The 15,799-nt window shown below is 40.5% G+C and overlaps 1 protein-coding gene across 3 annotated transcripts in view; it reads right to left on the bottom strand.

Annotated features, from left to right (window-relative positions):
• Positions 1 to 809: 809 nt before the first annotated feature.
• htra3b (HtrA serine peptidase 3b) overlaps positions 810 to 15,799 on the bottom strand; it is a 38,811-nt gene continuing 23,821 nt past the window's right edge. For all 3 annotated transcript variants that reach the window (XM_037113276.1, XM_037113278.1, XM_037113277.1), the window contains exons 5-10: positions 6,291 to 6,485; positions 6,061 to 6,093; positions 5,764 to 5,878; positions 5,627 to 5,684; positions 2,312 to 2,407; positions 810 to 2,196 (exon numbers count right to left, since the gene is read on the bottom strand). In XM_037113276.1, coding sequence (XP_036969171.1) covers positions 2,028 to 2,196; positions 2,312 to 2,407; positions 5,627 to 5,684; positions 5,764 to 5,878; positions 6,061 to 6,093; positions 6,291 to 6,485 — 666 coding nt within the window. In that variant the 3' untranslated portion in view covers positions 810 to 2,027. The remainder of the gene's footprint in view (positions 2,197 to 2,311; positions 2,408 to 5,626; positions 5,685 to 5,763; positions 5,879 to 6,060; positions 6,094 to 6,290; positions 6,486 to 15,799) is intronic.

The following is a 15,799-nucleotide window of genomic DNA, read 5'->3' as shown; positions in this document are numbered from 1 at the left end:
CACTCCTTTACTCGGGGCTCATTCACTCAGCTCATGAATTTGACTGTGTGGTGAGTCCATCTGCAGATGGTTGGATTAAACTTACTGAAAAGACAGATCTGACTTTACTCTTTGATTGACAGAAATTTCCACCACAGAGGTCAAATCACATATAATTTGGGATGCCTTGGAAACAGTTGTTTGAGGAAATGTAATATCTAAAAGCACATCAATAAAAAAAAAAAAAAAAAAAAAAAATCAGCATATCAGAACCATTCTGGAAGATTGAGAGAATTAGAAGAGCAATATCAGAAGATCAATGAATATATGAAGAAATTAATAGAGAAATTATGTGTTATTGGACAAAGTATGGAAACATTACATTACAACATTACAAGGGAAGAAATTATTTAAACAATTCAATAAAAAATAACAAATCCCCAGGTAGTGATGGCTACCCTGTAATATGCTACAATCTTTAAGGAAGAGTTGATACCAGCACTCTGGGCCTCTTTTAATTGGAGAAAACATCACACCACCAACATTCTGGAATCAGCTAAGGACTAATGTGAAAGTTTCTAAACAGAACTCAACAACAAACATAGATGCCATAAAGGCATTTGATGGTATTAATTCAACATTTCTACATCAAAGACACGGCCATACCCACCATTGAGGTCACAGATGTCTGGACCTTGTTTTTTTTTTTTTTTTTCCCCCAAGTACACATTGTAATAATTACCTAAACACAACTCTACCTGAAAGATAGAAACATATTTTACCATGCTAAGATCAAATCTGACCACCATATTTCAATCAAACCATGGACATTCCTGAAAACAAATGATGTTTTATTGCAAGTTTAACAGATTCAGACTGTTTCACAAAGTCCCACACATCTCACAATGGTGCTTCTTGTCATAAAACTTACAAACAGTTAAATATAATATCCACTATTTATGCTTATGAAGGACTGTCAAGTATCAAATAGTATGTTGACCAGGAGGTTAAAATTTTTTAATTTAATCAACCCAAAGAGATGGCCTTCATAAAGCAACTGTGCAGTCTTTTTTTATGACCTATACTACCAAGAATAATCTAAACTCCTTGAATGAACTCATACATGAATGGATAAAAGCAGAGTTGAGGATGATAATTCAAGAATAAAAATGTACTTCATCTTTATTCAATAATATATCAGTATTTTTTTTTTTATCTATCATTCATTCATAGACCAACAAGCACCTGGTGGTCAGGCTCACTTGCAAGGGTCAGGTGTAGGGTGCTGCCAAGGCTGAGGGGTTAACATGCTGACCATGAACTGCAACATCCCTACTTTAGATGCAACTAATGACAAGTCAGTCCTTTGTTCCTAGAATTGCCAAATGAGTTGCTATGCTGACATCAGGCTAACCAATGCGGATGCTGTCCCGGCCATTAAACAGTCAACAAGATCTTTACTTTTGCATGAGCAACCATGGAGCAGATTTTTGGAGTGGCTTGTCCGAGTCATATTTTGGAAATTAAAAAAGGAAAAAAAATGCTTAAGAGTGAATTCCTTGAATTAATTATCATCATTTCATCCATTTAACAGCAAAAGTATCTATTTAACAGGAAGGAACCTTCATCAATTTGCATTTGTCTTGTAATTTTTGTGATGCACCATGAGATGCTGACTGACCACCATTATTACCTCACATTAAGAACATATTCTCTCAGTACTTGTTTAGTAAATGTGTCTACAGGTTGAGTAAGGTGTAACCAAAGTCAAATAATCAAGTGTTTCACATAAATTAAATGAGGTGGGGGTGGGGAAGGAGTACATATTTCCATTTTGTTGCAAAAGTGACCTGGTCTGAACATGTTAGGGGCACAGCTGTAAATCTTTGATACCAAAACTGCATTGTACCATGCTGTCCATGTTGTACATTGGTACAGTTAAGTTAACATGAGCACTTGACAGACAGTCCACTGCACATAACTTCCATTGAGTCATCATATGACTGTTCTTCACATAAAGAGATTTGTGTAATTCAAACATCACATGTCTACTGCACAATGATGTCGGGTTCAATGTTGAAGAGAAGGTCATTGTTGTCCCTCCTGACCTCCAGCAACAGGGCTGTCTCCTCCTGCAGTGCCTCTTGCAGGTCAGCTGTGGTCATCAAGGATCTGCCATTCAGTTTCACAATAATGTCACCATCTTTGATACCACCTCTGAAGGCAAAGACATGGATGAAGAGAAACCATTTTACTTTACTTAAAAATGAAAACAATTAAGTAAACTCTATAATAATTTTGTTTGAGAAAATAATAAATTAATTAAACATACTTTTGTGCAGGTGAGTGAGGAATGACCTCATGAACATAAATTCCACTGGTAACATCAGGGAAGTGTGAGTTCTGCCGTTTTAGCTCTTCTGTTAACCTGGAACAAACAAACACAGACCTTTCTCACAGGTCTATTATCTATCCAAGTTTCCCAGTGAGATTTAACTATTTCAATTTAGGAACCAAGAGTTGAATAAACAAGTGTTGTAGTCAAAACCACCTAAACCAAAACCAAGTCATGATCACAACCAGAGCATGTTAAGATCAACCAAGACTAGGAGAGGTTGAGACCAAGTCAAGATCAAGACCAAAGCAGCGTGAGACCAGGTCAAGGCCATGAACCCTGCAAACCATAGGCACTCCATAAATGTATCCAAAGCTTTGTTAGAAAAGTTGAGATCCATTTACTCCTGCTATCCTTAAAAGTGAAAGGATATGTAATATGTAACCATGATAGAAATAAATGTATTGAAGTTTAGAAATGTAAAAAACGAAATATTAAATCAATAAATAGACTGGGTTGAACTGAGGACAAGAGGAAGTGTTACAAAACTGATCTTTCTATAACCCTCATGAAATACAGGATTTAATAAACAATTCAGTCAGTACAGGGGTATCCCTGCAGTCATGGTCTTGACTGGTTTTGAAATAACAGGCTCAGCTCCTAACGGAGGACAGGTTAGCACAAATGATTTTCTCTGCTATCCCGACTGTCCATTGCAGACTGTTTCTGATCTGTTTGGTGACAGATCAAATCAGCAGCTGTAGGTTGAACTTGGAGCAGGAAGTACAACATCTGCAGGGCTTTATTGATGACATAGTCTATTTTAGATACCTACTTTAGCTCCTTGAAAATAGTGCATCCTAGAAAGCTAAATGTATCCACAGAATACACAGTGTTATTGAGTGTGGAGGTGGGGGTGGTTGCAGTGTTGGGGGCTTCTCCTGAAGAGAACTTTCATCTTAACAATTTGAATGCATCATCAATGACCTGTTTGCCCAATAGACAAACTGCAGGGGGTTTGAAAGTTCTGAGCTTACAAATTATTCACTCATCATCTGTCATGTAGAGACAATTAACCAGTCGACCCCAGGGCCATCTTGCTTGAGGCAATAGCACTAACCACTCAGCTCACAGATTACATCAAGACATCATCGTGACATGTCCAAACTTTTGCGTGCATAGTCTGTTGGGAGTATAACTGAGAAAAGTGCATTGAGGAGTTTCAGCTCTGACATTTTCAGTTACAAAACTATTCACAGTAGGAAGGTAAAAAACATTTAAACGTCAGCAAATCAGCCAGCCTGCTGCAGTCATGCTTGCCTGTTGCCATCTACTATATACAGTATGTTCACATATGTAAGAGACTCAAGTCATTTTTGGGTCATTGTGCTGCTAAAGATTTTGTGCTGACAATATTTTCTAATTCATTTTGCTCTCTGTGCTGCTCCTTCATGCACCAGAATCTCTGTAATGGAAGGAAATGAGGCACAGATAGAGAGTTGTGTGTTTTTTTTAACATTGACCTTGTTATAACTGTTCCATTGAGCACTAATAAGAAGTGCCTCTTCTTTTTATCTTATTGCAAAAAGGATTGCATTTAGAGTGTCTTCTCCTTGTAAACAGCATATTATGGATAGGTATGTACATAATTTAAAGACATATATGGCCTTTGTGTCTTCAACAATTTTATACTAAAGGTCATCTTTCTTCCCTGTATTATTATTATTATCATCATTATCGGCTATGGAGAGAGTCATAAAGAGACACATCATAACGGTAACTGACCCACTGATGGACCCCCTCTCCAGTTCGCGTACCATGCAGGCAGAGGGGCTGATGATGCCCAAACACTCATTATGGAAAGACTACACAAACATCTGGAACACCCCAACACCAAAGCCAGACTACAGTTTGCAGACTTCTCCTCTGCATCCAACACCCTACAGTCACACATCCTAGCAGAGAAACTCTCGACCCACTTCCACCTGGACAACCAGCTGATCCTGTGGATTTCAGACTTCTTGACCAACAGGTCACAGAAGATGCTGGTCAATAACACCTCCTCCGACGTTTTGGTCACCTCTACAGGTTCCCCTCAGGGCTGCGTCCTCTCACCTCTGCTCATCATTCTTTACACCGATGACTGCAGGTCCACCCATCCAGACTGTCATCTGGTAAAGTATGCTGATTCTCCTGTCCTTGCTCTCCAGTCTCTCACATCACCACAGCTCAGTGTAGTGGTGTGATTAATCGGCCCTGGAGGTAAACACGGAGAAGACCAAAGAGATGGTGGTGACCTTTTCCAGCAGCCAGAGGGAGCTGGCTGCAGCTGCCATCAGCACAATCCACTCGAGGAATATAGAGCTTGTGGAGGAGTGCAAGTTCTCAGGAAATCAAGCAGGGGCAGTATCTCCTGAGGATGCTCAACACTTATACACCTATAAATAAAAACATTCTATGGACATTTTATTACTCCTTCATAGAGAGTGTCATCACTTTCTCCATCACCTGCTGGTTTCATTCCATAAGCCTGCAAAACAGGACACATCTGCAGAGCACAATCAAAGTCTGCTCTAAAATCAATGGACTGCTTGGTCAGAGGACTGCACTAACTTGCTGCTGCCTCTTAATGCACAACCCAGCCTAACTCAGTGCTACTTTGCACCTCATGTAAAACCTGTACATTTCTTATTTTAGCTTTTAGTCTATTTTATTCAATCTGACTCGTTTTGCGTCTGTGTACAACTACCCGATGTGCCTTTAATTGCCCCCTGGGGACAAGTAATTATTTTTCTTCTGCATATTAAACACAGTTTTGGAGCCCCGAACATACCCCAAAACTCACCAAACTCGAAATATACGTCACATTTGTCGAAAAATTTGATAATTAAACATGATTCAGGGAACTCTATACTGCACCCTGCTGTAAATCCCCACCTCCTACATGCACACACAATTAGGAAATTTGGTGTGCACATGTATCATGACCAGACGCATGAAAAATGTCCTTGGACCCTCAGTCAAACAGGAAGTCAGCCATTTTGATTGCCGCCACCATTCTGACCCATTTCCATGCCTCATACTTTAACAAACTCCTCCTTCACTGCAGTTCCGACAGCCAAAGTGACGGTGTGTTTACCAAGACAACTACAGCCCAGATAAGATTTTTACAAGGCACTGTGAGGCTTCACTATAATAAAAGAACAGTGAAGCGAACTAAGTGAAGAGCAGATGCCAACACTTAATTCTATTTATTTTCTTGGTTTGCCATATTTCCAATCAGCACAATAATTTTCATCAGATCAGACTTACGCTGGTGTGATGGTCAGCATCGTAATCCCGATAAAACGCTTCTTTGTTGATCTTACATCTGAAAGAGACGCCAAAAAGTTTCTTTATATTCAACAGGATACTCAGATGTTTAAACCTAGCCTTGTGATAATAGTCACCTTTGCTGTCCTTGCTGAGTGAATCACTGAGGAAGCGAGTAATCCTGTCAGAGGGAATGGCAAATGAGATTCCTGCGGCAACCTTCAGGGTGTTGATGCCGATTACCTCGCCATCCTAAATAACAGATGCATAGGGCAAATTAAATAAAGTACATCTGTAGAAAAGGTTTCTGAGGGTAATTGGAGTGAGAGTAGAATTGGCCTATATATGTGTGCCTATGTGCACCAAGACAATTGCAGTGGTTGTTCACTTTTTATCAGGTATTTGCAGCACTTATGAAAGCATCAAAAGCTTACCAAATTGACAAGAGGTCCACCCGAATTTCCATACTGTTAACGAGAACACAAAAAACAGTAGTGTGATGTACAAATGTCACAAACAGCTTACAATATGCTGTTTTCAACCCAACAAAATGAAATAGAACCATACTCCAGACTGAGTGTTGCAATGCAAAAGAAAAACATCTACTGCTTAAAAATAATTTTGACTGAAATCTGGCATGTTGTCTGGCTCGCAATATCCTCACGTTGATAATAGCGTCTGTCTGGATGTAGTCCATATCTGAATCCCTGAGGCCCAGCTCCTTGCCATCTCTCTGAGCGGTGCTGACAATGCCGGTGGTGACAGTGTTCTGTAGTGCAAATGGGCTGCCGATTGCAACCACAAACTCCCCGGGCCTTAGGTCTGCACTGTGGCCCAGAAACAAATTAGACAGCTTTGTCTGGGAGGAGGAACAGAAAAGGGGAAAGATGAAGCTGTAGAAGGATAGACATTATTTGTGGAAGCATTTACAATGAAAAAAAGCATCAGTCCTTCACACTCACATTCAACCCAGCAAACAATTTTGTTCACCTAACATGTTCTGGACCAATGGAAAGGAATTCTGTTGCCTTTCATTAAAACTTTCAGATGGACACTTCTGAGATAGACACCCTCTCCTTACTCTTACAACCACACCCTATACCTTTCTCTCAGGTCAATCGAGACTCAGCACTCAGGAATCCACTTTCTGGGCATCAGAAGAAAGGAGATCTGTTTTCTCACAAAGATGTGTTATAACTGAATGTTTTTGCAATTGTAAATGAGGTAATGACGGTTGCTGGTCTATGTCTCTCTCCCTTTGAAGATAAAAGAAGTAAAAGCTGGTCATAAAACTGATGTTTTCCATGTTTCTATAGGACAAAGTTGAGCCAAGATAAAATGTCTATTTAATGTGTTTGATATTTGGTGGAACCACAGAAACTCCTGATGGTGAGTCCTGGTATGATTGGAACAGACTTTCTAGAAATCTTTTGATACTTTTGTTATTTACCCGTAAAATGTCTCGGACATGTTTTTGCAAACAAGTATTAAGCTAGAAATAGAAGAAATATGTAATCAGTTCGACTGTATATTCCTTTTTTTTTGTGATCAAATTTTTATTGAGCAGTTGCACATCAATTTACAACACAAAAGTGGGCATGGAAATTATATGACCATGTATACATCACAAAAATAACCTCCCAATTCAAAGTAAAATTACAGTACGACTTAGAGACTTACATAAAACAATCCCTACCCACCCATGCATGAGCTCGACACACCTAACACAAACGAATAACATGAAACAAGTAATAAGAAAAAATACACGTAGAATATAACAACAAAGCAACCCCATGCACGCCTGCCTATATGCAAAGGGACGCATTCAAAAGCTAAAGAAAAAAAAAATATATGAGTTGGACAAACACAAGGACAACAACTCAAAAACACACACACACACACACACATACACACACACACACACACACACACACACACACACACACACACACACACACACACACACACACACACACACACACACACAGACAACGCACACCACAGGGGAAAAAAGTATGTCAGTCAGTGATACAGGGGGCAAGGATAATAAAGACCAGAGGGTTACTCCAATAAGCCTTTTAAAGATTCTGCTGCTGTCTGCCAATCGCCCAAGTTTTCTCTGTGGCACCATGAATACGGGCAGTTGACAATTCCATATAGACCACATCTAAAAATGTAAGGATCCACTGTCTAAGACCAAGCGTCTGTGATGGTTTCCATCTTGTGACCACAAGCTTTTTGGCAGCTGTGAGACCAGCGAGGATGATGTGCTTGTTTAGTCGGGGAGCATTTAGTGCTGATAAGTCATTTAATATCAGGACAGGGACAGTCACTGGCACAGGTTCACCCACTAGATCTTGCAGTGTAGAAGCAACAACATTCCAAAACTGTGCCACTGGTGGGCAATCCCACATCATATGTAAAAAGGTCCCAGGAGACTTGAGATTACAAAAGGAACACAAAGGGGAGTCTATCAGTTTCATGTATAAAAGCTTACGAGGAGTTAAATAAGTTCTGTGTATGCAATTAAAATGTATTTGTTGGTGGTTAGGGTTACGCGATGCCTCCTTAATACTTTCCCAAACATCCTCCCAATCAAACTCTGGATCTAAACCAGGATAATCTTGTCTCCATAATCTATCTAAAGGCAATTCAGTGTATGAGGATTGTAAAATAAACTTATAGAAAAGAGATACCGTACCCTTGGTCTTATTCTGCACTGAAATCAATCTACCTAGGGGGTGAATGGGCAATGGTTGCTGCCAGGGTACGCCATATGCTTTCATGGCTGATCTGATCTGTAGATAAAAAAAAGAAAGAAGAACCTGGTAAATTAAATAAAAGTCTTATATCCTGAAAGGAACCCAGGGCAGTGTCCGTGTATAGATCGTTTAGGTTGCGGATACCTCTATCTCCCCAGTGTGATGATGAAATAGGTCTCCCTCCAATCAGTAAACCTTTGTTATTGAACAGAGGGGAAATGTATGCCATCTACAGGATATCTTACAATGTTTTTCTACTAGCCGCCATGTTCGAATCACATTTAAAACTAAGGGACCAAAACGTAGCATGGTTTGTTTATCAGAAATATTAGAAAAGAGAACATCCTCTAAACTCCATGGCTCAACTATTTTTTCCTCCAACCCATGCCAAGATACCGGTTTGTCAGGATCATGCCAAGTAACAACAGGGCACAGCACAAAAGACCAAAAGTAATATTTAAAGTTTGGTACAGCTAAACCACCATGTTCTCTACTTCTTTGTAATGTAGAAAATTTAAGTCTGGGACGTTTTTTGTTCCAGATAAATTGGGAAATGTCGGAGTGCAGCTTCCTCCAATAATCCGTGGGAGGACAGAGCGGGATCATTGAGCTGATGAAATTAATTCTCCTCGCATACTGACAAAAGATTTGGTAATGATTGATATGGATTTTCCATGAAGACTAGGACATCATCTGCAAATAGAGCCACCTTGTGTTCTGTGTTTAAAATAGAAATGGGATTTATGGAAGCAGACTGTCGTATCATTTGTGGTTCCAGTGAAAGGGCAAAAAGTGATGGACTTAAGGGGCAGCCCTGCCTTGATGATCTTGTGACAGGGAATGGAGCGTCAAATAATTGCTCAGTTAGAACTTGTGCGGTAGGGCTAGAGTACAGGACCTGAATCATTTGAACGAACCCTTTGCCAAATCCCATAATTTCTAACACAGACCACAGAAAAGACCACTCCAACCTATCAAAGGCCTTCATAGCATCAAGAGACAGCACAACCTGTGGGGTTTTAACATCTTTGGCAGAATCAATAACGTGAAGAAGTCGTCTAACATTATCAGATGCAAGCCTAGTTTTTATGAATCCAGTCTGATCACAATGAACCAAAAATGGCATAAACTTTTCAATACGCCGCGCAAGTAGCTTAGCAAAAATTTTTAGATCTGCATTTAACAGACTCAGGGGCCTATAACTAGCACAGTCAGTGGGGTCCTTTTCGTTCTTTAAGAGCAGCGAAATAAGAGCTGTATTGACATCTCTTGAAAAATTGCCAGTCTTAATTGATGCTGTGATCATGTCTAAGAGTAAAGGACCTAATAAGTCTTAACCAAAATAAAATATAAAACTCAGGAGGGATTCCATCTAATCCAGGGGACTTATTAGACTGCATAGACAATGCTGCTTTTTCTAATTCTTCTAATGTTAATGGGTTGTCAAGGTTCAAAGAGTCTTCTACTGACAGACATGGTAGATCTAGTTGTTTAAGATAATTCTCACATTCGGTTTTATTCAACTGTCTCTCAGACTGGTATAAAATCGCATAAAATTCACTAAATGTTTTGTTAATCTGTTTGGGTTCTGTTGAGACCAGCAGCTGATTTAATAGAAAGGAGATCTGAAAAATGGTCATTCGATCTAATTTTCATGGCCAGTAAATGGCTGGGTCTGGATCCATGAAAATAGTACTTCTGTCTAGTTCTATGCATTAGAAATTCTGATTGCTGCTTTAAGATGTCATTAATCTCTTTTTTAACAAGATCATGTTTGGTCTCAATGTCCAAAGAGTAATTATTTTGCAAAAGAGAATCTAGTCTGGAAAATTCCAATTCAAGAGATCGCAATCTGGAAGATTTCACTTTACATAAATTGGAACTAAAAAGTATGGCATTACTTCTTATAAAACCTTTTACTGCATCCCACAAAATCCTTGGGTCATCTACAGAGCCCACATTAAAAGACAGAAACTCATCCAACCCAGTTAAGAATTGTGCTTTAAAATCCCCATTCTTTAATAAAGAAGAATTGAGGCGCCACCTAGTGGCACGTTTGGACAAGCATTTCAAAGTGGCATGACAGAAAACACCTTTATGGTCTGACAGAGCAATAGGAAGCAAAGTAGAAGTATAAATTTTTTGAAAAAGGTTGGGGGATGAAAACAAAAACTATTCTAGAAAATGTTTTGTGCCTGTGAGAGAAGAAAGAGAAGTCCTTTAGGGTCGGATTCATTGATCGCCAAACATCCACTAGACCTAGACTCCGAGCAACATCCCACACGGCATTCATATCAGCTCCAACTATTATTGAATACTCAGTCAGTTCAAGCGTATAACGTGTTAAACGGTCATAAAAATCTTTCTCAAATTTGTTTGGGGCATAAACTGAAGCAAGAGCGATTTTTCGCCCATAAATCTCCGCTTTCACAATTACCATCCTGCCTACATTATCCGCCCTGAAGTCCAACACCTTGATAGGAAGATTACGTCTAGTTACAACCACCACTCCCCTAGTTTTCGTATTAACTGATGAAGACACAATGACATGGTAAAATCTATTAGCCAGGCGCTTAGAATCAGGATTTAACAAGTGCGTTTCCTGTATAAGGGCAATATCAACTTTCTTATGACGGAGCAATGACAGCACACTATTCCGCTTATGTTGTGTATTTAATCCACCCGCGTTCCATACTAAAATAGATAGCTCACCCATTATATTGACCCGATCTCAAGAGTAAGCCGGGGAACTGAAAATATTGGCAGCAACCATAACCAACACCCCTGCACATAAGCAAATAACCATAACCCTCTGACACAAATGTTGAATTTCCCCACAGAACATTCAAGATATCTACACTATAAAATATCCCCCAAATACAAAAACAACACACAAGGACAAACAGTGACAGACAAGACAGGACATAACTTGAGACATTACACTTAAAATAAAATAGGCAGGCAAACAAAACTCTAGGCTGATCCGTGACCACGTATGGATACAGGGCAGCAATATCCAAAAGCTCAACCCAAAGACCTGTGTCCAACCTGAGTTAAATATGTCATGTCATTGTCCGAACCGCTTATCCCTTTCCATGGGGTTGCGGGGTGTTGCTGCTGGAGCCAATCCCAGCCTTGTCTCAGGGCGAGGGCAGGGTACTCCCTGGATAAGTCGCCAGCTCATCACAGGGCCCTCACTACTGAGCAATGTGGGGTTCAGTATCTCGCTCAAGGACACTTCGACATGCAGCTCAACTCTGCCGGGATTTGAACCAGTGACCTTCCGATCACTAGTCGACCTGCTCTACCCGCTGAGCTACAGCCGCCCTGAGCTAAATATGCCACGACGTTAACGGTAAAACATAACAATCCACAGAATACACAAGCTCTGCAAACAGATTAGGTTGCCGAAGTAGCACTATACTGATATGCTACTATGAGAGAGAACAGATTATCCTTATCCTCTCCAATGCTGAGAACAAACAGTCCAACAACCAAAAAAAATAATAAAATAAAAATAATAATAATAATTTTTGCAGCTGTCCATCGTGTCCAATCAATAGTTCAAAAGTGAAAAACAAAAGCAAATGCAATAGGATACTGCTAGTTGAAGATGTGAAAAACAAGAATTCAAATGAACTTCAAAAGGTCCATGCAAAGTCCAAAAGCTTAACAAAACTATCAGTTAGTGCCAGGCACTGTACCACGGTCACAGCCAGAAAGCGCTAGTCCAGGTTAGCGATCCAGTTTTAGCTACTCCAGTACCACACAGACAACAGCAAAAAAAAAAAAAAAATTATATATATATATAGATATATAGATAGATAGATAGATAGAGATATATAGATATAGATATATAGATAGATATACACTGCTCACAAAAATTAAAGGGACACTTTTTTTATTGGGCCTGGCATGAAATCAGTTAAACCTGTCTGATAATTTTCTAGTTGGTTAAGCAGCTGAGGGCATCGTTAATCACTTTCAGCTGTATTGGTGTTCATGGAATTAACAACAGGTGCACCACAGTGGCAACAATTAGAAAACCCTCAAAACAGGACTGGTTTTACATGTGGAGGTCATTTCAAGTTTCTCCCTCTTGATCTTTTTTGGTGGATTTTTCACTCATGCTGGTTTTGGCTTGAGTAATTATCTCTACTGGCAGTATGAGGCAATTCCTTAACCCTACAGAAGTTGCACAGGTTGTCCAACTTCTCCAGGATGGCACATCCACACGTGCTGCAGCAAGAAGGTTTAATGTGTCTCCCAGCACAATCTCCAGAACATGGGGGAGATTTCAGGAGACTGGTGGTTATTCTCGGAGAGCTGGACAGGGCCGTAGAAGGTCCTCAAGCCATCAGCAAGACCGATACCTGCTCCTTTGTGCAAGGCGGAACAGGCTGAGCACTGCTCGTGCCCTACAGAATGACCTCCAGAGGGCCACTGGTGTGAATGTCTCTACCCAAACAATCAGGAACAGACTTCATGAAAGTGGCCTGAGGGCCCGACGTCCTGTAGTGGGCCCTGTGCTCACTGCCCAGCACCGTGGAGCTCGACTGGCATTTGCTGAAGAACACCAGAATTGGCAAGTCCGCCACTGGCGCCCTGTACTTTTCACAGACGAGAGCAGGTTCACCCTGAGCACCTGTGATAGACATGAAAGAGTCTGGAGAAGACAAGGTGAACATTATGCTGCCTGCAACGTCGTTCAACATGACAGGTTTGGTGGTGGGTCAGTGATGTCTGGGGAGGCATATCCATGGAGGGACGCACAGACCTCTACTGCCTAGGAAATGGTTCTCTGACTGCCATAAGGTATCGAGATGAAATCCTTCAACCCATTGTCAGACCCTACGCTGGTGCAGTAGGTCCTGGTTTCCTCCTAATGCACGACAATGCCCGGCCTCATGTGGCAAGAGTATGCAGGCAGTACCTGGAGGATGAAGGAATTGAAACAATTGAATGGCCTTCACGATCCCCTGACTTAAACCCAATAGAACATCTGTGGGACATTATGTTTCGGTCCATTAGGCACCACCAGGTTGCTCCTCAGACTGTACAACAGCTCAGGGATGCCCTCACACAGATCTGGGAGGAAATGCCACAAGACACCATGCGTCGTCTCATTAGGAGCATGCCGCGACGTTGTCAAGCATGCATACAAGCTCGTGGGGGCCACACAAGATACTGAAAAGCATTTTGAGTTGCAGAAATTAAGTTTTTGAAAAAATGGACTAGCCTGCCACATCTTCATTTGAAGACTCTGATTTTAGGGTGTCTACACAATTGAGCCCTCTGTAGGCTAAAAACTTTTATTTCCATTAAAAGACTTGGCATCCTTTTGTTCCTAAGACATTGCCCTGCCGTTATTTGTATAGATATCCAACTTCATATTGAGATCTGATGTATCTAATGTGTTTCTTTAAAGTGCTCCTTTAATTTTTGTGAGCAGTGTAGATATATAGATAGATATAGATATATAGATATATAGATAGATACAGTATATAGATATATGTATATATCCACAAGGTATCCTAAAATATGTCCCGGACAGTATATTCCAAAGAGCTGAAAAAAAAAAAAAAAAAAAAAAAAAAATTGGGAAAAATGGGAGAGGTGGGGAATGTAGTCTTCTGCAGTTACTTTTCGTCATTAGCTGGCTGCACCTCCGTGTCCAAGTGAGCCTGGTGTGGATTCTCCGTAGCTCCAGCCATCGACAGAGAGTTGACAAAGTCTTCGGCGTCTTTAGGAGACTGAAACGACTCGGTTTGTCACCCTGTGTTGATCTTTAAAGTGGCAGGGTACTGTAGAGAGAATTCAATCCCCTTGGCTCTCGTGGTATTCATGGCTTGGGAGAATGCTTGGCGTCTCCGGAGAGTGTAGGCACTGTAATCTGGGGAAAAACGAATCCTTCGTCCGTTCACAGTGGCAGGTGATTTCCTAGCTTCTCGTAGGATGTGTTGATGGGTGGTGAAGGGAAGGACATTGAAAATCATGGTACGGGGACCGGTTCTATTCCTATTTACTTTATATATTGGATGTGCCCTCATAATTTCGCCATTAAGATCTCCCAAGGTGGGAAACCACTCTGGCAAGGAATTTGTCAGGAATTGTACCGCATTCGATCCTTCCACTCCTTCAGCAAGGCCAACAATGTGGAGGTTGCATCTCCTGTTGCGATCCTCCATGTCAGCTAGCTTAAGTTGCAGCTGGTCAAGTACATCCTCATGTTGACTTAGCATAGAAGAATTGCCTTTCACCTCGGACCTAATCTTCCCCATTTCTGCCTTCGCATTCCCAATACTTCCTTTTAAAGATGTTAAGTCCGCCTGTATAGTGGATAACTTCTCTTCGGTGTCTTTCCTGATTTGTTCCAGCTGGTCAAAATGTGGTTCCAGATAGCCATGCTGCTTTCCTAGCACGAGTTCTGCGATAGCTTCAACTTCACGTGTAGTCTTTTTTCAGGACGAAGCTGTTCCTTTCTTGCTTGCATCAGACATCAAGGCAAGATATACTTCTATCAAAAGAAAAGAAAACTCTCTTATGGGTATATAAAACGTGTTTTACAAGTCGGGGTTGAGGAGAGGAAAATTAAGCTGCCATCCTGTCCAACCGATCACGTGACTTCGTTCTACTGTATATTCCTGTGTGTTTTCTTTGATGTTTTGATCAAGTCTTACTTATTTTTTAATCTTAAGTGATTTCAATCCTGTCATAGTTTTTCATGTAGACAAAGTCCATCTATTAAGCCTCGATGAAATACTAGGAAAGGTAAAACACAATGTCAAAACATTAAAAACCATAGTTTAATTGAGTTCCCTGAGTTTAAACTTATATTGTCAGAGGAGTGATGCTGTCAGCCCATTCCCTTTGGTTCTGCCTGCCAGACAGAATAATAAAACTGAGACTTTAATCTCTCTCACTCTCTTCTTTCTAGATTTACATCCTTTCACTTTTGCGACACTCTAAGATAAGCGATCTCTGCAGATATCAACCACATGTTGATCTTCTCAATTTTATAATTTGCAACACTGAATCACTTCCTCTAAGTGCTTTCACTCTTGTTAAAGGCTCTAACCAAACAAAGTTCTGTTTTTGATTTTGTTTTTAATATATTGTTAAGTATCACCACCTGATTCAGAGGAAGTGAATTTAATTTAATTCATCTTGTTCTGAGTAATGACGGAAGATCCGCCAGGCCAGCGTTTCATCCTCATGTTATTTTAGTCAAGAAATTAAATTAGTTTATAAGTCAGAAGCAACGAAGGAGAAATCTTTATTGAGACCATCATTATTACAAAGACGTTGCAGTAATTGGCTGCTTCAGAAGCCGTGTAAGCGGTTTTCAACAAAAGAAAGACATTTGTACCAAGCCAAGACTGGCTCTGCCCAGAGCAGACTTCCGGCTGGG

This window comes from Acanthopagrus latus, chromosome 10 (assembly GCF_904848185.1).
Source record: "Acanthopagrus latus isolate v.2019 chromosome 10, fAcaLat1.1, whole genome shotgun sequence".
Lineage (NCBI taxonomy): Eukaryota > Metazoa > Chordata > Actinopteri > Spariformes > Sparidae > Acanthopagrus > Acanthopagrus latus.
The sequence above is the reverse complement of the archived record's forward strand: the minus strand, read 5'-3'. Positions and strand labels throughout refer to the sequence as shown.